At 41.5% G+C, this 23106-nt stretch overlaps 1 protein-coding gene across 5 annotated transcripts in view; it reads right to left on the reverse strand.

The window, feature by feature from the left end:
• Positions 1-16387: 16387 nt before the first annotated feature.
• The window catches only part of TBK1 (TANK binding kinase 1), a 53164-nt gene continuing 46445 nt past the window's right edge, over positions 16388-23106 (reverse strand). For 3 of the 5 annotated variants that reach the window (XM_045829777.1, XM_045829773.1, XM_045829774.1), the window contains 7 exons: positions 23010-23086; positions 22364-22403; positions 21755-21856; positions 21546-21642; positions 20592-20698; positions 20302-20373; positions 16388-17180 (listed from right to left, as the gene is read on the reverse strand). In XM_045829777.1, the coding sequence (XP_045685733.1) occupies positions 17129-17180; positions 20302-20373; positions 20592-20698; positions 21546-21642; positions 21755-21856; positions 22364-22403; positions 23010-23086 (547 nt within the window). In that variant the 3' untranslated portion in view covers positions 16388-17128. Of the gene's footprint in view, positions 17181-18096; positions 18434-19613; positions 19889-20301; positions 20374-20591; positions 20699-21545; positions 21643-21754; positions 21857-22363; positions 22404-23009; positions 23087-23106 lie in introns of those variants that run through there. The other 2 variants (XM_045829776.1, XM_045829775.1) reach the window with 2 other exon arrangements.

Consider the following 23106-nt stretch of genomic DNA (forward strand, 5'->3'; position numbering starts at 1 on the left):
TACCGTGCGCCAGGGGCCTTGCACTTCAGGTGCATTAACTTATTTAATACTCTAAACAGTCCTAAGCAATAGGTACTGCCATCATCATCTTTTTAAAAAGGCTTTTATTTAATGGATTTTTTGGGGGGGGAAAGAGGGAGAGCAAGAGAGATATCAATTTGTTGCTCTACTTACGTGTGCATTCATTGGTTGCTTCTTGTATGTGGACTGACTGGGGATTGAACCCACAACCTTGGGGTATTGGGATGATGCTCTAACCAGCTGAGCTACCTGGCCAAGATCTGTCATTTCATCTTTATTATATGAAAGAGGACACTGGGGCACACAGAGGTTAAGTTCTTTTTTTCTTACCATCACCAACCATCATGCAGCTGATCCAGGATCTGACCTCACGCCATGTTCTTAGGCCTGGGGCTCTGCTGGCAACCTGGGCAGAGTGCAAAGGGCTCACGAGTCACTGAGACCCAGACAGGACTCTGTAACTCAGCAGGTCTCCAACAGAGGACAACATGAGCATCACCTGCCGATCCACAGCCCCTCCTTCAGCAATCCTGGCCCTTAGAGCGGAGGGTGCAGGAATGCAAAGTTTTCACGATCACCCAGTTAGTTCTGAAGTGGGAGGACCTACAGTCCCAGGAGCGACGGGAACAGTGAGTAGCTGTTGTGAGATGAACTCACTGGACTTCTCTCTCTCATTCAACCGGCCTGTGAGGTCGAAGTAACAAGCTGACATCGTGTGTCTTTCAACTGTTCCTTTTACAGGCATCACAGTGGTAGTAAGGAATCAAATGATCTTTATTCTCACACCTGTTCTGACAGCAGATCTCTATGATCCTGATCTCCCTACAGTAATAAAAGAAACTCCAAAGCAGAGAACAGTAGGAAAATAGAAAAATTCAAGGTGGAGCCAAACAAACTCAGGTCTGCACAATCCCACCGGCACTCACCACCTCCACCTGCCAGCTCATTTTCCCCTTGCACAACCAAGACTCATTATGATCACACGTAGGCTGGGGGCATGGGGCTTAACAAGGCTGAAAAAGAAGTGGAAGGATGTGTATGACACTTCCAAAGAGGTAAGTAGGACAAGAGATGCTGTGCCACAGACATGGATTTGCTAGCCAGCCTGCTAAGACGTGAGAGACAGGGGAAGAGAGGACAAAGAAGTGAGGATGCTTTCAGAGCTTCTGAAAAGAAGGAAGTGACTTTCTGGTTATATTTCCCTCAGACCCACGATCTAGAAAATAGATAAGAAATGTACACAGATAACTTCAATTCAAAGTACAAGGTGGTAACAAGCACCATAAGGAAAGTACAAATCTTTTCTAATAGGTATGGAGCAAATTTGATGAGCAAACGAATGAAAACATTTCAGAACTCTAAGCCCCTGAAGTTGGCTGAAAAGGACAAAGCTGGAACAAGAGCTCTTCCGCTCGCCAGTCCCCACCATTTCCCATTTCCCTTGACTTGGCCCCTTTCATTCCTTGAAGCCACGCCTGGGTCCTCACCGATGTCTGAGCGTGCCTATCAGCACGGTGTGGGTGCCGGTGTGGGTGCCAGTGTGGGTGCCGATGTGGGTCGTTATCCCAGAGGATGCGGTGCAGGAAGTGGGTAGGGAAGGTGAGCCTGGTATGCGGCTCAATTGGTGTGGGCTTGGATGCCGTGCACAGGAGTCTGCACCTTCAGAGTCAGTTGTTCCCACTGGGGTGTCAGCACCCTCTTGACAGCCTGCACCTTGACCTCACTGAGAGTGATGAGGGCTGCTCCCCCGGAGTGTGCTGTGTATGAGAACAGCCTGGAGGGAGAACAACAGCTGAGAGCCAAAGCTGGAGGTGACAGGGAGCCGAGAGACAGTGGTGACCTGCGGAGGGCACGGACACACTTGTACATTAGAAGCATCACTCCGGGGGAAGCTGGGAGCACAAGAAAGGAAGGTTGGTCGGATGTAAGAACAGCTAGCGGGTGACAGCAGTAGTCCGGGTGGGACTTGGGAACCACCCCCACCACCAGGTTCGCAGTTTTCCCTGAACCGCTCAGCTGATCAGCTCAGGACTGGGCTGTGGGGCAGATCAGCCCGAGGCGAAGATCACTCCGCTACAAACATTTGTCCTTGCTGCAGTGTTTTTATCTCCTTTAGCCGTCCCAGACCTCATGGCCTCTGGTCTTAGCCTACCCGTGGCTCTGGCTCATACGCAGATTTGGGAGCTGGCCTTCACAGAGAGCTAGCTCCTGGGGAAGGCTGGCCCAACGTGAGGGCAGCCGGGAGCTTTCCGGAACCTCGGCAGACAGCCTTATCCAGCAGGCAATGCCTGTCCAAGGAAGCCCATTTTTTTCAAGCAAATGAGCAGAGAAGGAATTCCAGAGAAAGAACAGAGCAGAGGTTTGAAAAATGTGGGCATCTCCCTTTGCCCTGGAACGAATCAGTACTGCTCCCTGACCCTGCCACCCGCACGCCTCACCCCTGTGCCCGACAGCCTGGATTTGGGGAATGTGGCCGGTCTAGAAGCAATGGTTCTACGCCTGGATTGGCAGAGGGGCTCAGCAGCCCACAGTGGAGGGAGGAGAATGAAAATGGGCCTAACTTTTCCTACCCCCTTCTCCGAGGGCTCCGGAAAACCAGGATTAGTGGTCTAAGCTTTGTTGCATCTTAAACCCCTCTTGGGACAGAGAAACTTCTGTACCCCCCACCTCTTTAGCTGAAACCAAACAGGTGGGTGGCTGTGGAAACCTCGGCCAGGGGAGTAATCGTGGCTGTGGGATTGGGGGACACTCGCAGTCCCTTAATTCCTTGGGTTGGCACTCCTGGTGCACAGCTGTCACAGTCACTTTCTCTTGGCAAAAAACCTAAGACAGCAGATCATCCAGACCATCTCAGAGTGACCAGTGACTAGAGGCTTGACGAGGTGCTGTGTGTGCCCATGCATAAGTGTTTTTGCTCCTTTATGTGCATGCTGGGCTGGGTGGAAGGAGGAGGAAGGGTAGGAAAGGGGATTAAAAACTTCTAACCCTGTCCTGGCTGGTGCGGCTCCGTGGATTGAGTGATGGCCTGGGAACTCAAAGGTCACTGGTCCGATTCCTGGGCAGGGCACACACCTGGGTGGCAGGCCAGGTCCTCGGCTGCGGGCGAACGGGAGGTAACGCATGAGAGGCAGCCATACACTGATGTTTCTCTCCTGCTCCTTCTCCCTCCTTTCCCTTCTCTAAAAGTAAATAAAATATTTTAAAAATTAAACAAACAAACAAACAACAAAAAACCTTCTAACGCTTCCTGGTCGGGTGCTCGGCAGGTTAGAGTGTACTCCGGATCTGCCAAAGGTGCACGTTTCGTGCCCGGTGAGGGCACATACAACAAATCGATGTTTCTCTCTCTGTCCAAAAATCACTTAACATTTTAAAAAAATTTCTTACCACATATTTCAAAAATAGCCCTGGCCTACCACTGCACTGGTGCCTTGGTGACTAAAAGAAGCCGAAGACAAGTCCCAGCCAATTTCTCCTGCGTCCCCCAGCAGGAGCTGAGATGAAAGTAACAGCCTTGACATCTGGAACAGAAGTCCTGTTGCAGTTTGTTTTTATTTTATATGCTCTGAAAAAAAAAGGATAGTTTCGAGCCTGGAGAAGACCCATCCTATAACATGGACTTTTTGGTATTTTCAAAGGTGTTCTACTTTGACTGAACTTTCCAGATCTGTCTGGAAACACAATGCATTTCTGAAGGCATTTCATGCCTCCTGGAGTTCCAAAAGAAAATGTAGGGGTGGCTTTTCGTCCAGCACTTCATCGGGGCCGTGGTGGGAGCAGCTGCTCTCCGACCTTTCTGCTCCGCCACCCAAGGACGACCAGAAGAAAGGTGCTGGAAGGTCCGTGAGGAAAGACTAAGACTTAGTGAACAAACCTGGGGGTAAGGCCAAAAAGAAGTGGTCCAAAGACAACGTTTGGGGCAAGCTCAATAACCTGATCTTGTTTGACAAAGCAATGTCTGACAAACGGTGTAAGGAGGTTCTCATCTGTAAGCTTGTAACCCAGCCATCGTCTCTGAGAGCGAAGACCCAGGTCGCTGGCCGGGCAGCCCTTCAGGAGCTCCTTAGTGAAGGACCCGCTCAACCCGTTTCAAAGCACGGAGCTCGTTACACCAACCACCAAAAATGGGGATGCCCCTCTGCTGGTGAGGACATATGAACAGGAGGTCTCACCAGCGGTACATTTTGAAAAATAAAACCTTATTAAGTAAAAAATAATATGTACGTGTGCAATTAAACATTTGAAGTTTGACGAGTTGAGCTTTCTGGAACTGCACAGACCCCTTCTCTCTTCTAGGTCTGAGCCCTCCAGCGGGCAGAAGGGTTGTGTTCCCACTGCTTTGGGGAGGAGACCCGGGAGGGTGCTGAAGCCGGGCAGGAAGCTCAGACTCGAAACTTCACTTCCCCCGCGGGAGCCACTTCCAGCTGCGTGGTCTGGGCAAGTTACTAGGCCTCTTTGAGCCCCTGAGCCTTCGACCCTCTTTGATTCCTTCTTTGGTTAAAATCATGTGGGATGGGGGGTAATAACTCCTGCAGTGTTGCAGGATGGCTGCAGGCATGGTTGTCTCCCCATAAATGGTAATGACCGCGATGAAGTTTCAGAAAACAGAAGTGTAGACACATGGAAGGGAAAGAAATAGGACCCATAATCCTGATACCCATGGACACCGTTCTTCATTCATTTGTGCGTGTTATGTGATCCACATGTAACTTTTTTTCGCATCAGATTATCAAAATCAAGACTTTCTTGATGTTAATTTTGGCCTAGGCAGATTTGCCTACTTTCTGAGTTTTTCTCTTATTCGCACGCCTCCCCCATGAAGGACATCCTCAAGGGGGCATGTGGGTCAGAGGGGAGGTGAGGAAAGGAAAGAAATGCCTTCACCTGAGTGGGAGCCTGGTGTCAGCCTCTGCCCTTGGAGTGGGGGCCACGTTTCTCCTTTTAAGAACTTTCCCCGCTCCCTGTTGCTTTAGTCCCCACCTTCCACCTGCCTTCACAGCGGGGGTGAGGGGCACAGCTGAGACGGACTGCAGAGGAGGATGGAGGGGGCTGGTCCTGACATCGGAGGCAGCAAGAGGATGACACTAGGCCCAGTCTTGGATGAGTTGGGGGGGCCTGTCTCCGTCCCCTTTTAGGCCATAACCAGGGAGCTCCCGCACTGATGGAGGTCACCCCAGCTTTCACACCCTTCTGCAAACTGTTTCCAACTGTGTGGAGAAACTGTGGCCCAGCCCACTCACCTTCTCCACTTGCTAGCCTCTCATCAGCAGGCTAATTCTAGAGCCCTTGAGCACACTCTTTAGTGAGTTGACACTGTCTTCATTTTTCTAAAGAATGGCCATCTTGCCTGGACCCGTGTATCTCAGTTGGTTTGGGCATCGTTCCACACAGCGAGAGGTTGGGGGTTGATTCTTGGTCAGGGCCCATGCCTAAACTGAGGGTTTGGTCTCCAGTTGGGGCACAGACAAGAGGCAACCGATGTATTTTTCCCTCTCACATCGGTTTTTCTCCCTGTCTCCCTCCCTTCCCTTCTCTCTAAAAATAAATAAAGTACAAAAAAAGAATGACCATCTCTAGTTCCTTTGACCTCAAAACATTTAAAAAATTATTGTGGTAAGAATATTTAACATGAGATCCTCTTCACAGATTTGAAAGTGTACAATACAATACTGCTACCTATAGGGACAACGCCGCACAGTAGATCTCTAGAGTTTATTCATCCTGCACAACCGGAGCTTCATACCCGTGGATCAGCAGCTCCCCTCTGCCTCCCTCCCTCGGCCCCTGGCAACCACCGTTCTGTTCTTTGAGTTTGGCTATAATTTGGCTATTTTATTTTTTAAAAAAGATTTTATTTATTTTTAGAGAGAGGGGAAGAGAGGGGCAAAGGAGACGGAGAGAAACATCAACTGGTTGCTTGTTGTATGCACCCTGACCAGGGACCACACCTGCAACCCAGGCCTGTGCCCTGATCGTGAACTGAACTGGTGACCTTTCTCTCTGTGAGATGATGCCTGACCACCTAAGCCACACTGGTCAGGGCAAGTTTGGCTATTTTAGATACCCCACATACGTGGAATCACATAGTGGTTGTCCTTCTGTGACCGATTATTTCACTTAGTATGATATGTTCCAGGCCCATCCAGGCTGTCACATATTGCAAGATTTCCTTTTTAAAAAGGCTGAATACAATTGCACTGTGTGTGTATACCACATTTAACAAAATCCGTCACTCATCTGTTGACAAACTTAGGTTGTTTCCACAGCTTAATTATCATTAATAATGCTGCAATGAATATATAAGTGCTACTATCATTTTGAGGTCCTGATTTCAGTTGTTTGGGACAACTTCCCAGAAAAGGGATTGCTGGGTCATACTGCTGGACCATTGAATTTTTTTTGAGGAACCTCCATCCTGCTTTCCATAGTGGCTGTGCCATTTCGAATTCTCACCAAAGGAGTACATGTGCTCCACTTTCTCCACTTCCTCACCGGCACTTGCTGTCTTTTGCCTTTTTTTAAAAAAAATTATTTTTTATTTTAATTGTTCCAGTACAGTTTTCTGTCTTTTACTCTCATCCCAGCCCACTGTCTTTTGCCTTTTTTGATAATAACCATCCTGACAGGTGTGAGGTGATACCTCCTTTTGGGTTTGATTTGCATTTCCCTGCTAATTAGTGATATTGAATATCTTTTCATGTACCTGTTGGCTCTTTATAGGTCTTCTTTGGAGAAATGAATGTTTGAGTCTTTTACCCATTTTAAAAACAAGCTGTTTTTTTTTTGTTATTGAATTATAGGAGTTCCTTATATATTTTGGAAATTAATTCCTTATCAGATATATGGTTTGCAAATATTTTCTCCCCCCTAGTAGGTTGCCTTCTTACTCTACTAATGGCTTCCTCTGCTGTAGAAGGGTGCAGCTGGGTATGGCTGCACTTGTCCATTCTTGGTTTTGTTGCCAGGCTCACAGACATTTGGAGACCATCTTTCTAGACTTTTCATGTGGACTCTCCTGAGGCTAAAGCAACACCTTCAATTTCAATCAGGCACTTTGGTTTCTCTCTCTTTTTCAAGTGTCCTCTTTTCACAAATGGCCTCAATATTTCTACCTCAAAGGACCAGTAACAGAAACGCACAGAACTGAAACACCACAACCACTTTTAACACGTCGTATCCAGGCTCCCGGTCTGGGAACCAGTAACTCTTTTTTTGCTTAAAAGGATAAAAAACTAGCAGTTTAGTTTTTATTTTACTCAAAAAAATCTGAGGATATGTTTATTTATTTTTTAGAGAGAGAGGAAGGGAGAGAGAGAAAAACAGCAAGGTGAGAGAGAAACATCAATCAGTTGCCTCCCGTATGTGCCCTACCTGGGGATCGAACCTGCAACGTTTTGGTGCCTAGAATGATGCTCTAACCAACTTAGCCACCTGGCCAGGGCTCTTTTTATTTATTTATTATTATTATTTTTTTAAAGCAGCTTTCTTGAATGCACCATTATGACTAGAAATAGAAGCTAAAATCTATTCAGTACTTATTATATGTCAGGTTCTGATCTAAATGCATTATTTCTATCAACTCGCTTCATCCTCATGAATCATCCTACAGGGGAGGCACTGTTATTATCCCTGTTTCAGAAACAGACTGAGGAACTGGACCAAAACCACACACGACAGCAGTGGGGCTGGGGTTAGGAGCCAGGCAGTTGGTTCGAGTGCCTGTGCTTCTCATCACATTGCTGCTCTGATCTTAAATATCTTCAGAGAGTGTGTGTGTGTGTGTATAAATACTTAGATTAACTTCCTTGCAGTATAGATTAAATACAACAAAATGCCCATGTGTTCCATTGGATGAGCTCTGACGTACACACCCATGCAACCACTGCCCAGTGAGAATACGACACACTTTCATCCGCCCTTGTGGGCCTTCACGGTTGGTCAGTCCTCCTCACCTCTTGCCAGGTAATCACTGATATTCTAGCTCTTATTCCAGTCTGAGAGTCTGGTTGTCTTATAAGCCATAATGAAAAGGAGATAAAGAGAAAAATATTTTTAAAATTAATAGGATAAATTTATGTCCCCAAGGAGGTATCAACTGGTGATCAGTAATGACTAGGAAAATGCTGTGAAGAGCTGGGCCCCGAAGGTGATGGCCCAGCCGTGGAAAGCAAGCAGCCAGGATTATTACTGGGAGCTCCAAAGTGCTCTGGAGCCAGTTACATGTAAACCAGCGCTGACTTTGACATGTGGAAGCCTCGAATTCAGGGCTTATACGTACAAATGGGGAGTCTGTCCTTGAAAGAGCATGCATGCATTTGGCATTTAAGCTCCTTGAACAGGATTTAATGTAAATTATCAGACACCGTGACAATTAACAATGCCAGTCCTGTTTCTGTAAATGAATACATGGTGACATGCTATTTGGGTTCAAGAAACCTTCCTCATTTTTGTTCTCTTCGGCAACTACAGCGACTTTGTTACTATATCTGCATGTCATGGGAACTGACAAAGCTGGAAGGAACCTTTAGGATCAAGTCCAATTCCTACGTCTGACAGATGAGAAAGCTCCAGTCTGGGCGTTAATGACTTGCTCAGAGTCACACACTCTCAGGGGCAGAAGGCAAGGTCCCACGCTGATGTCCCAGGCTCTTTCCACCGCACTACCGTGCTCTCAAGCTCTGGTTTTGCACGGATAGTTGAGGTTTCAACTTTTGACTTGATTAGAAGTCAGAGATGAGGAAATACAGAGGGAATGAAGGACAGTGAGCTAAAGTTACACAGTGATAAAGTTATTTGGGAGCCTTCCCTTAATAATTAAAATATCAATCATTGGTCTTGCCTTAAGATTGTTTAAGTTTTCAAGTGGGGTTGACTGATACAGCAGTGTTAGGGAAACCTTGGCATAGTTCTGTAGCAACACCAATAACCTATAGATGATGATAGGTTACCAATGAGTGACAGCATTAATTCCTGAAGAGATGACCGAATGTTGAGCTGTTTTTGTAGGTGGCCACAATCCACCAATCAACACAGAAGACTGGAGCAAGAGTCCATAGGAATTAGCAGATTTCTAAGAGTCAATTCATTTTTCTAATTCATCCAACTTAAATCCCACATAGTGGTCTTTATAAATCAATTCATAAGACACATAGTTATTAACAGCCCACTATACAAAATACTGTTAAACACTGAAGATAGAATGAAAGCTAGTTAATGACCTTGAGGGGATATAATTCTATAAGGCATATATTTCAATAATCTCATTAGAATGGGGTAATATCTCAGCAAAAGACTGTATTTCATCAGACTGTAAGTAAAAAGATTGTTGGAAACAGTCCATTAATCTCCAAACTAATGAGAGTACTAGCAATTCCTTTGGAAAAAGGAATGACCAAACTGTGTAGGCACAGGCTGTCCACTGATAAGCACTACCTGTAAAACATGGAGAGATTGTTTGTCTGTTCACAGTCCTGCTATCTACAAACCACAGCACTGTGGTGTGGTGAAAAAGCACTGGGCCAATAATTAGGGGATCTAAGGTAAACCTCTGGTTCTTCCCATGTAACCGTTTTGGAAGGTTAAGATATTTAACCTTTTTTAAAAATATGTTTTATTGATTATGCTATTACAGTTGTCCCATTTCCCCCATTCACTCCCCTTCACCCTGTACACCCTCTCCTACCCACATTCCCCCCCTTTAGTTCATGTCCATGTGTCATACTTATGAGTTCTTTAGCTTCTACATTTCCCATACTATTCTTGCCCTCCTCCTATCTATTTTCAACCTACATTCTGTGCTACTTATTCTCTGTACCTTTTCCCCCTCTCTCCTCCTCCCACCCCCCTGCCGCTAGCCCTCCATGTGACCTCCATTTCTGTGGTTCTGTTCCTGTTCTAGTTGTTTGCTTAGTTTCTTTTGGTTTTGCTTTAGGTGTGGTTGTTAATAATTGTGAGTTTGCTGTCCTTTTACTATACATGTTTTTTTCTTTATCTTCTTTTCTTAGATAAGTCCCTTTAGCATTTCATAAAATAAGGGCTTGGTGCTGATGAACTCCTTTAACTTGACCTTATCTGAGAAGCACTTTATCTGCCCTTCCATTCTAAATGAGAGCTTTGCTGGATAGAGCAATCTGGGATGTAGGTCCTTGTCTTTCATGACTTGGAATAATTCTTTCCAGCCCCTTCTTGCCTGTAAGGTCTCTTCTGAGAAATCAGCTGACAGTCTGATGGGAACTCCTTTGTAGGTGACTGTCCCCTTATCTCTTGCTGCTTCTAGGATTCTCTCCTTCGTTTTTACCTTGGCTAATGTAATTATGATGTGCCTTGGTGTGTTTCTTCTTGGGTCCAACTTCTTTGGGGCTCTCTGAGCTTCCTGGAGTTCTTGGAAGACTATTTCCTTTGCCAGATTGGGGAAGTTCTCCTTTATTATTTGTTCAAATACGTGCTCAATCTGTTGCTTTTCCTCTTCCCCTTCTGGTACCCCTATAATTCGGATGTTGGAACGTTTAAAGATGTACTGGATGCTCTTAAGCTTCTCCTCATTTTTTTGAATTCTTATTTCTTCATGCTTTCCTGCTTGGTTGATTCTATCTTCCTTCTGGTCCACTGTATTGTTTTGAGACCCAGTTTCCTTCCCTTCACTATTGGCTCTCCTCTGTGTATCTTCCTTCATCTCTTTTATGGTAACCTGCATCTTTTTATCTAATTTGCGCCCCAAATCAACCAATTCCGTGAGCTTTCTGATCACCAGTGTTTTGAACTGTGCATCTGATAGATGGGCTATTTCTTGGTCGCTCAAAAGGATGAGTCCTGGGGGACTGATCTATTTTTCTGTTGGAAACATGTCTCTCCCATCTCTCCTTTTTTTTTTCTTTTTTTTTTCCGGTCTGGTCGCTCTTGTTATGGTGGGGGGCGGAGCCTTAGGTGTTCACCGGGGCTGGGCACCCCAGTCCTAGATTGTGACGTTATATGTGGGGGTGGGGACGGGAGGGAACAATGGCGGTAGTTCCGTTCTCCTGGGATCTCAGTCCCTTCTCTGGGATCCTGGGCTGCGAGCTCTGCCCCGTCCACAATTGCTGCCTCACTGGTTCTGCCAGCCGCAGCTTGCGTACTCAGGGTCCACCGCTGTGTTCTTGCATTCCCCGGATGGCTTACGCGCGGATTTCGCGCCAAGTTTTCCCCAACCTCCGCGCGCCATCGACCCACGCCCGCCTGGGTCGTCCTCTCGGCCCCTCCTACCAGTCTGGATGTACAGGTCTACTTCAACTTCTTGGCTGTCTGACTTCCATTCAGATAAACCCTCTATCAGTTCTGGGTGTTATTCTGGCTCTAAATTGTTGTTGTTCTAATCTTGGTTGTGCGTGGAGGTACAGTGCGTCCACCTATTCCTCCATCTTGCCAGAAGTCCTAATTAGATATTTAACTTTTTGGAGACACTTTATTCATCTTAAAGTGAAGGATTGGAGATGAGGCTCTAACACCCCAAGTTATGCTATTCTATATCTGGGGGATGATATGTATATATACACACACACATATATCACACACACAAAAACACATATAAAACATATGTGCATGTGTGTGTGTGTGTGTGTGTATCTATATATCTATATCTATATCTATATATATCTATATATCTCAGAGGGACTTTTAAACTATTAAGTTAGATTCCCCATATGTTGGTAGTGAAAAAGAATGAAAGAAAATATTAATTCTAGGAAAAAATAGATAATTGAAGTGTACTAGGTCTTACACTTTATAAATTTCTTAATCAGATACCTTCCTTGGTGATTACACATCATACCCGTTTCTGTGTTGATTTAAAGGAGGATTTGGTGCTGGGTCACCTATCAGATCATTAGATTATGTTTGATAACCTCTCGAACCAGGGGTAAATGTTAAGCATTTATATAAGATGCAGAGCTTACATGGGTGTCGAGGCAACATTGTTATCATTTTAATTCAGTTGCAAGGTGAAACATTATGAAGTAAAAGAATTTGCTTACCTTAGTCTAGGCCGTATGTTCCACGCTGCTCCCACCTGTGGGGAAGGAATGGGTGAGCCGGTCTCTCTGGAAGGGGCTTCAGACACTGAGCTGGAGAGGCCGCTGGTTCCCTTTGACTCCCTCTCCTCTCACCGTTTCACGTCCCAGCCAGGCAAGACTGGACAGAAAATGCAGGGCTTTATGCAGGAGCCTACTTAGGTGCTTTAAAAGCTCACATCAACCCCTGACTAGAATATGCTACATAAGTTGATCCAAACAAAAGAAACTAAGGGCTAGTGACCTCAGTTTTCCAGGAAAAGGGGAACTCACTGTGGTCAACTTACTTTTTTGTTTATAATGAAGTAATTTAATTCCACAAATAAGGTTCATTGAAAATAAGGGTTTTTTAACTTGCGGTTTTAAAGATAAACATTTCTACCTCTCTCTAGAAAATTCTGAACCTAAATTCCTAAAAAGCATAAAACTGGATTATAAAAATACTCATGGCTTTTAACGTCACCTCACCTTCAAATTGCTTTCTTTCAACTTTCCTTCAGACAACTGCATTAATACTTTTTAAAGGCTTTAAAAACTTTATTTTCCCCTCCTACTTGAGGGAGGCTCCATTACGGCAACAGAAAACAAAATGTACTTGAAATGAAGAATTAGCCTGAGATAACTTACCTCCCACTTGCCGCCAGAGCAACTTGGGTTTCCGATTCTCCAAGCAGGTTGGTGCTTTGGGGAACCAGTACAAGAGCTGGCCTGTTCTTCTGAAGGTTCTTCTTATGGCCATAGCTAGAACTACCAGGGTTCCAGAACACCTCTCTACAGAGAGCACGCGTGAGGAAAACACAGCAGCACCCACATACCACACTTTAGCAGTGAACTCTCTTTCAGCCAGTGTCTGGGGACCATCTGATAGCCTGAACTCGCCTTTCCCTGTTACTCCCTCAGTTTGTCCTTTGACTTGAGCTCTCATAACTAGAAATTGTATTAGATATTCTTCATTTCTAAAGAAAGTGTTAAGCTTCAGAAACTCTAATCTGATGCAACATGGTAATTTTTAAGCACAGATACCGCCTCCCCCATCCTCCTTCACAAAAGCATAATCATGCACTCAGCATCCAACAGAATTGTCGATGGCAATTCCGAGGATGTAGTGGGGATTAACACGTTACTAGCCTTGATCTCACTTGTTTTGTGCATTTTCACTGGAAAATTTTTAAACTGTGGTAGGAATTTATCCCAGAAAAAAAAATGAGCTGATTAAGTCAAGAAATGTTGTAAAAGAACAAGCTTTCCCCTCAAAGTCCTGTTTTGGTCTTTAACCCCTTGTTGAGCATTTACCTAGACCTTTCTTGAGCATTGTATTATTTCAGCAGACACCCTTGTTTAATTGCCCAACACGCAAACAGGCTGAGGTTCTCATCAGCACTCCTGAAACCATCTAACAAATGGTCCTTGAGCATTCTGTTTATGTTCAAAGAAGCTTATTCACAGCTTGCTTAGTCCCTAAAACTGCTTGATGTAAATATCCGGGCTGTGCTTTTACATGCTGCACTAAATTTTTGGAGCTGATTTACACTCTAAAAAAAAAAAAAATGCAAAGGACATTATTATACTACTTGTAACTTTCAGGACAGATGCTTTTGTTTTCTATTCTATTCCATTCCATGTTCCATATTTCTTAGAAATTTGGACTTTGAGTCTTCTTTACAAGTGACAAGTGGAGAAGAAGGCCAGGGAAAACAAGTGTGCACTTTTCAGAAACTTTCATCTTCTTAAAAGTGAGACGTGGAGTAGTGGACCCAGCTAAAAGGATAGTTTTAAAACTTAGAAAAAAAAAGATTTTATTTATTTTTAGAGGGAAAGGGAGGGAGACAGGGAGAGAGACATTGATGTGCGAGGCAAACATCCATCAGTTGCCTCCTGCACACCCCCAAGGGACGACCTGGCCCACAACCCAGTCATGTGCCCTGACTGGGCATGGCACTGGCGACCTTTCGGTTTGTGGGATGATGCTCAACCCATTGAGCCACACCAGCTGGGACAAAACTTTGTTTTATTTTCCGCAATGTTTGCCCTAGAAATTGAGTTCTAAAAATATGAGTAACTGTATACTTTCTATAGCACTTCCTCAAAGACAAGACACAATGAATGCACTTCTGAGTGGGGTGAAGCTAGACTAGCTCCTGGTTGTGGCTGTGATTCTGAAGGAAGAACAAATTTTTGACATTTCAGCTGAGATTGCTTATTCCTACTGATAGCTCCTTTTTTAATACCAAGCAACATAATCTTATTTTTAGTACAGAACACCACAAAAAGTGGTGTTCATTCCTTTAAAAAATAACAGAAAAACAAGAAAAATAAGGATTATCCTGATTTTATGGATAACTTACTAATATATTTTTAAGGAAATATTTTGAGGAAAAGATCTATTATATCTAAGAGATACTCTGCTTGACACAGTGTAATGAGGTCTATAAGCCATGTATGTAGTACTTGGTAATTTTTCAAAAAAATTGAAGCCAAACTTTAAAAGATGTTACAGGATTTTCATGTCTTCCCCATCCTCTAGATCCCTTTTCATTTCCTTGAAAACATTCCCACTCTTTCCCCACATACTTTACCTTTACTTATTTCATTTCCAATTATGTCTTCTGCTCTTAGCACTATCTTTTCTCTATTGAGTTAAATCATTACGTGTACACCATTAATCCTTTTCTTTCGGAAAAATATAATATTGGGGGAGAAAAACACTACAGAAACTAGAGAAGCAACTTATTTCGGACCTGGTCAGTGTGGCTCTGTTGGTTGGGCATTACCCCCCAAACTGAGAGGTTGCTGGTTCAATTCTGGGTCAGTGCATATGCCTGAGTTGCAGGTTGGGTCTCCTGGGGTGCATACAAGAGGCAACCAATCTGTGTTTATCTCTCACATCAATATTTCTTGCCATCTCTTTCTCCTTCCCTTCCTCTCCAAAATAAAAAATAAAATTATTAAAAAAAAGCAATATATAAAGCTAATTTCACTTGAATAGTCATCTAGAACATTAGGTTAGTACAATGGTGTCACCAATGTATTCATTGACTTAAGACATTTTAAACAAGAATGCATTTTGGAGGGTAAAACATAGAAGTCAATTGTTTGATTTCCATGTTACTGTGTGGATGTGAAACTAACAAAAAAAACTTCAACTGAAGCTGGAGTGGGAAAGGCCTGGAGAGGAAGCTCTCATGCCTGCTACTCGTCTATTACCTCACACAGTAAGATTCACCGCCACCTCCAAGAGGAGGTGAATCTACTTGACTGCTCAAGCAGGAATAGGGGAAATTGTCTTCTTGCCCCACCAACAGAAAATGCCACGCTCAGCCAATGAGAAGCCATTGCTACCCTGAACTCTTTACTACCCTCACACAAACTTTCATTGTTCTTTTGCTGATGACTCCCTTGCCCTACTCTCCTTTCTTAAAGGTCTTCTATTTTGTGTAACTCCTCCGAGTATCTCTCTGCTTGCTACATGAGCTGCTACAATTCATGAATTAATAAAGCCAATTAAATATTAATTGAATTTTGATTTCTAACCTGGGGAATAAAACCATCTTAACCAATACTAATGTGGAATAGAATTGTTTTACCAATCATCTTATAAAAATATAATCCCCGCTGCGAGGGTTTGTTTATTGGTGTTCTTTTCTAGAGGCATTGAAATAAAAAATCTGTGATTATCTGAACTGATTACATAATTTAAGTAGAATGTTATCTAATATTTAGTGATATAATCATTTACACTATATAACTAAAGCCAAATTGAAAATCGAAATCGAGAGGGATTAAATACCCTTTTCTCCCATATAGAAACAGATGTATTTGACAGGGGTCAACTGTGTTTATGTAACTCATTCAACCTATGCATTTCCTTTTATAATGTGTGCATGTGACATTTAAAATTCCTTACTATAATAATGATCAATTTGAGATTTCAAATAGAACCCTAATTTAGCTTCAGTATTCCAGTGTTCTTGATAGTTGTCTTTACTTACTCCTTAGGACACTCGGGTTGTATATAATCACACTTCACTAGTCTGACACATTGGAAACCAAAAGCCCAACAAATCCTCACTGGATGAAATAATTTCTTGCTGAGCATAATCGTTCAGTCTAGAACTCTGAGCAGTTTTTTTCGGAGAATGGCCCCTTTGGATTTGTGCAGTGTAAGTTTATGAAAGAACTTTTGCTACACTTGAAATTGGTGGGTTTAGAAGAGACACAAAATTGTTCCTACATCCAATAGTCTGAGACCAATTTACCATCATCACCCATATTCTTTCTTTCAAAAGATAACTCTTTCTCAAACTACTGTACACAGAAAAATACACATTCTTTACATTAAAACTGAGAAATTTATTGATATTTGTTCAAGTAGTAAGCAGAACTAAAGAAGAAATACACAGATTAGAACAGGTGAAATGATCCTAATTTTTTTTTAATCACAATTTAAAATTCATGGGCAAAACAAAAACAAATAGTTTTTAATAATGAAATCACTTAAAAATTCTGCTCAATAATTTATCTGAAAGTAAAAAGATATGATTAGATAACTGGGACCTGGGCACCCTGTAAAATAATATAACACCACTTTCCTTCTCAAAAATATTGTGACCCTTGTGAAAACAGCGGTTTGGTTCCACGCCCCAGCAACAGAAGCCGCCTCTCCGTCCCACCACTTAAGAAGTGTCGGCCACCGGTCTTCTGGTTTGTAAGGGTGCCCATTTTGGTTCCATTTACAAATGCTTCCAGCAGGCAGCCAGACACATCTGACTTAGCCTTATGCAGAAGAGTGGATGATCAATGTCCCCACACAGCAGTCATGGCTTTCTTCTAGTGCTCACTGAGGTCAAATGTCCTCATATAATTATAAATGTTAAAAAGTAAAATTACATCTTAACAGCAGCCAAAAATTTATATATATTTTCATGTATTTACAATATTGTACATATTTACATGACCACATCAATACTGAATTGTAGAAACAAGACACAACCTGTAGAAGCATTCATTTAATGCTTCAGCATTATTTTCTTGTACAAACTGAAACTTTTCTCAAACTTCTTAGAAAGCTAAAGACAGTCAACATTGCGAAGGCCACCATCCATGGTTAAAGAGCCAAACCTAAAAACAGAAGAAAAAAGGAAATCTCAAAAGATTCATTTATTTGGTCCCTAACATTTTAACGAAGACCAGAGGACACTTTTGAGAGGAATAAACTGTTATTTTTAAATAGTTTAAGCAACTATGACCTGCTCTATTTCTTACTGAAAAACAGTGGTATTATATATAAATATGTGGAAAAATACAATTCAGTGGCTTGGAAAGACTTCCTAAGAGAAAATGGAGTGATGTAATCCAGAAAGTGTTAGGAAGAATTGGATAATTTTTTTTGTGGGATGGGATTTATAAGCAAAGATGTGGAGCTAAGAGTAAAAGGAACATACTGAAGGGACAGTAAGGAATGGACCCTTGCTAGAATGGACTGCTATTTTGGCATCCGTGCTGCTGGAGCGAGCACAGACTGTTATTGTGGAGAGCAGTGGGAAATGAAGTTGGGGGAATATGCTGGGAGCAGACTATTAATATTGTTTGAGAATTAAAGGGTGAATTTGGACTTGCCTTTTAGATAACAGGAATTTAGACATTTTTGAGCCAAAGGAGTGGCATGACCAGGCCAAGATTTGGGAAGATGACTTTGACTGAAATACCCATGACAGAGGAAAGAGCCTGGGGGTAAGGAGATGGTGGTGTGAACCAGTCACTTGTGAGCGGGGAAGGAGAGCTGACTGAGCTGTTGAGGTGAATATGGAAACATTCTGAAGGAGGATTACCATACTTGGAGAAAGAGAGTAAAGAATAAATGTCTAAAATAATTTATGTACAAAGGAGTAGCAGAAAGGTTTTCTCTCTTTTTTTTTAAATTTTCTCCCATTCTTTCTTTTATGTTTTTTTTTTAAAAGATTTTATTTATTTATTTTTAGAGAGGGAAGGGAGGGAGATAGAGAGAGAGAAACATCAATGTGTGGTTGCTGGGGGTTATGGCTGCAACCCAGGAATGTACCCTGGCTGGGAATCGAACCTGGGACACTTTGGTTCCCAGCCCACGCTCAATCCACTGAGCTACGCCAGCCAGGCAGAAAGGTTATCTCAATCAAGAGGATAATAAAATCAGAGGGAAAGTTGAGTTGGGAAGGATGATACTAAGTGACTTCTGACAGAAAGTCTGAAGTGACATCAAAGTGAAGTCTCCATTCACATGGAGACAGCGCACAGGGCCTGGCCTCCGCTGCAAGTTCTGGCACAAATTCATCCTTAAGTAGTCACTTAAGTTATGATTATGTCATGTGATGTCATCTGTATGATGTCAAATAAACCTACGGATAAAACATAGGAAGAACCTACTTAATGGGAATAGTTTGGGAACTGGGGACTTTATTCCATGAGGCCTAAGTGATTCAGTACAAAAGTTTGTCCAAGCATATTTTAATTGTCTTCTCCGTTTGCTGACCTTTAACCTTACAAGATAAATTTAGGATTTAGCTGAAGTTGTGAACAAATTATAAACTGAATGCAATAAAAAGATAAAATTACTACTATGTAGTTGCCAAAACCAATAGGAGAAAAGATTTTAAAACCTAATAGGCAAGAGACAGAAAAAAAACCAAATGAACATATAAAAAGATGCTTGACATCATTATTAACCAAAAAATGCAAATTAAAACAAGAATGATATCAGTTTTTACAAAACAAATTGGCAAACATTTAAAAAGTTGGTAACATTCAGTGTTAACAAAAGCAGTCTTTGGAACTACAATGTACACACTTTTCAAAGAACAAATTAACAATGCCTATAAAATTTAAACGTGTATACCTACTGACCCAACAATTCCACATCTAGAAATTGATTCCTCAAAAAATTCTTACACAAGTTCATGAAGATATGCATACAAGTATGTTCACTAAAGCATTGTTTATAATTATAAAAATTTAGAATTAAATGCCCAATAGGGATGCATTAAATAGCTATAGTAGACCCCCCATACTGAAATAGGCAGCTGTTGAAAATGGTGAGGGGGGGAAGGAAAAAAAAAAGCTGTATGTATGGATTTGAAAAGGTACCTTTGATAAGATAGCCTTAAGTGAAAAAATAAGACTAAACCAGTGTGAATGGAATGATTCCATTCTTACAAAACACACGTGTACAACAAACGATTAATAGTGATTACTTTGGCAGGGATGGGGCAGCATGAGAAAGAGCAGGTGGAATCCTTAAAATTTTTTTTTTACAATTCATTAAATTAAAAAATCAGTAACACTACAGAAGTGTCTCATAACTTTCTACATACAGCTCAGAAATCATGTGATTTCCTGATAGTCGGGAAAAGATTTCAGGAGGAGAGTGGAGGCTGGGTTCTAGGTCCGACAGTTCTTCTCAGGGTATGAACCTCAGTATTTGTAGGACATGAACAAAGACTCTCTGCTGTGCTGTTCTGTAAGGCTGGAATGCACGTTAAGTGACATAATGCAGCATGAAAGTGTACTGCAAGTGTGTAAAACATCGTATAAATGTGAAATATTTTTATTAGGAATTTAGAGGTTAGAGAACCCACAGAGGAACAGCTAAGGGCTTGAAAGAGAAGGGATCTATTATATTAGAAAACCAAGTATGATTTAATGTCTCTGAGGAACAGGGTTGAGGGAACAGTCATCTCAAAGTGGCTTTATTGGCTCTGGACATTTTCCAACTCTCTTTTCCCTGATCTATTAGGACTCCGTAGATCAGCAGACACCCACCTCCTCAAACAACCGCCGTTACAGACGGCGTGCACCTGCAAGGAGGTTTGCAGAAAGCTCTGTAAGTTATCCAGCCCAAACAGGGTGCTGGCATCTTATAAGCAACTCTGATTCCAAAATTGAAAATTATAATTCTAATGAGAAAATGTTATAAAAAATAATGTGCAAAAGATTTTCATTTTCACAAACTGATTCAAATAAGTAAACAATTCTATTAACCAGTGCTTCTATAAAATGCAATCAATCATGGTAGACCTGTCTTTATCCAAACAACCCCAAACAAATTAAAAGGCATCTTGAAAGTAAAAAACCTGAGGGTCCTGCCTTTCTATCCCTTTCTCACTGCCTCATCTGTTGATAAGGGAAGACAGAGCGATACAAGTGTAGACATACATTCACCTGACTGCATATAAAATCACAGGGCAGAATGATATCTGCATTAACTTACCTTTCTAAAATATGGTTATTTTCAGCAAGTTCTTTAACCACCCCTTCCATTTCTTCTTTTAATTTCTTCATACTACACATACAAAATAAAGATAAATAAGCTTCTCCGCTCAAAAAGGTATGCAAATGTTTTAGAATTGTGTTTTAGGTCTATAGCTTGAATTAAGTCACTAAATAACGTTTGCAAACACACTTACAAGTATCAAAAATTTCAATATAAAAAAATCAAGATTACAAACTGAAACAAAACCAAATGGAAACATCACAGTCACCAAATAATAAATTTCTTACCCAAGAGTCATTTCTACTAATGTGTTAGAACATGGATAAATTGAAGCCATTGTATGTTTGATTCCACTGGAGGCTGCAAACATTTTCTGAGGCAAAGTTTCCTGTAACTAAAACATCAAAAGATTCCCAAATCAATTACAGAACAAAGTACTTATTACAGATCTTAGATCAATGTTACAGGTTCTAATAATACCTTTATAGCTTTAAGTTTTAATTTTAAAACGATAAATGATATAATACTTAAATCACATTCTTTAAAATTTTCTCATAGATGAAAAATGAATAGACTATCAGATGTTTTTTTTTAATCATAAGACATCTAAGTTCTTGCCCTGACCAGTGTGGCTCAGTAGGGTTGGGTGTTGTCCCACAAAGCAAAAGGTGGCCAGTTCAATTCCTGGTCAGGGCACATCCCTGGGTTGTGGGCTCGGTCCCCAGACAGGGAGTGTGCGAGAGGAAACTGATGGATGTTTCTCTCTCTCATCAATGTTTCTCTTCTTCTCTTTCTCCCTCCTTTCTGTTCTCTCCAAAAAATAAATAAAATCTTAAACAAATTAAAATCTGCCCTGGCTGGTTTGGCTCAGTGGATTGAGAGCCAGCCTATGAACCAAAGGGTCACTGGTTCAATTCCCAGTCTAGGGCACAGGCCTGGGTTGCAGGCCAGGTCCCTGGTAGGGGGTGTGTGAAAGCCAAGTACACACTGATGTTTCTCTCCCACCCTTCCCCTCTGTCTAAAAATGAATGAATAAAATCTCATAAAAAAATTAAAATCTAAGTTCCTAAAACTTGGCTCAAAATATATACCACAAACGGGCAAGGAGAGCTGATCCATGCATATGATGTCCTATTTCTGTCTTCATAATCATAATCAAACATAAACTGAAAAGAATTTTATTTCAATTTTCCATAATAGGAAAAAATAGCTTTATTTTCTAGATACTTTGATAGCCGTACCTCATTAGTATAGTCTTGATACTTTGATATTTCTTCTCCAATATCAAAACACTGATTAGTTAGGGATAATAACTGTTTCCTAAGATGAAGCATCTTTCTGAAAACCAAAAAGAATCAATAAACAATCTAATGGAATATTACTCTTACTTAACATGTACCACATACATGAAAATGTGCATCAACTACTATGTTCCAAACAGTTTACCTACCTCATCCATTCTTCTGATTTATCCAAAAATGTCTCGTACTTTTTAACACATTCATCTGTAAAGTGGGTCATAGCTTTTGTTGCATGGTAATACAGTTTTTGCCTATAATTTAGAGATAATCAGAGGCTTAAACCAATATCATGTTTCTATTTATAATATTTAAAAATTTTCAAGTATACAAAATTTGTTTACTGTAATGACTATCATGACGTTAGAGTATTTATGAAATGTCAAAAGTTTCTAAGGCAGACACTATAGCAGCAAAAGGAGAATGAGAACGGAGAACAGTCGAGAACAGAGAATAGTCAAAAAACACTGATCGATGACATTACGGTTAAGGAGGTGGTTAAGTCTGTCCTCGCCTATATGCTCCATTATCTGTCCTTCTGCAACAGAAGCGCACGAGGCAGAAGCAGCCTGCCCCCATCCTCCCATCTCAGTAGCCTCTCAACCAGACGCTGGAAAAAGTGGGCCTCAAATACGAGCACACAGAGTAATAACTGTGTACAGCTAAGATTAAAATGTATTTTTAAATGTAATTAATTTAAACTTTAAGAAGAATCACATTAACAATCAAAAATCATTATTAAACATAATCTGGACACTTACTTATCAAATTTGTGGATTTGTTCTTCATTATAAGCTAGTCCTAAAAGTAAAAAAAGTATTACTTTTGTAAATGTACAATCATAAAATCACAGACAGTACTCAAGAGATTACTTCAAAAGATCTAAGAGCTTAAAGCAGATGTCACCAACTTGTAGTCCAGGGATGAGATATAGCCCATGAATGCTTTCATTTCGTCTGTACAGTGTTAACATTAAACAGAAACATTAACCACCAACATTTAAAATCAGGCTATTTCAGATAAATCTTGTTGGGTTTTTTTTTTTGCTTATTTGTTGTCCTTGAGATACAGAAGGACTGGGCAACAAATCAAGTGAATCTGAATGCTGGCTCTCCCCTTCAGATGGGGCCCCCTCCTCTGTAGCTCTCCTCAGTCTCCACTGGCCCATGTCACTCATGTTACATGCCTGGCCTCTACAGGTTGTGGAGTTCATGACCCCTGATTTAAAATATTCAAAAGGTTGGTTTTAAAAATAATTTTAAGTACATTTCATTTCTTTCCTGACAGAATCAAATCTCAGAAAAATAATTTAAGAAGCTACTCTTACAAATATACTACATTGATGCCATTGAATTACAACTAGTAAGGGTTGACTCATTAGATTAACAAATGGCAAATTTTACTTACTACGTTCTGCTTTGTCTTTTTTGAACTGATAGTAAATCTCTGTGATGCAATTTAACAGGACTTGTAGCTTTTCTACACTATTTAAGGAAGAAAAACC

The sequence above is a fragment of the Phyllostomus hastatus genome, unplaced genomic scaffold, assembly GCF_019186645.2.
Source record: "Phyllostomus hastatus isolate PE091 unplaced genomic scaffold, TTU_PhHast_1.1 phas_scaffold_93, whole genome shotgun sequence".
In the NCBI taxonomy this organism is placed as follows: domain Eukaryota; kingdom Metazoa; phylum Chordata; class Mammalia; order Chiroptera; family Phyllostomidae; genus Phyllostomus; species Phyllostomus hastatus.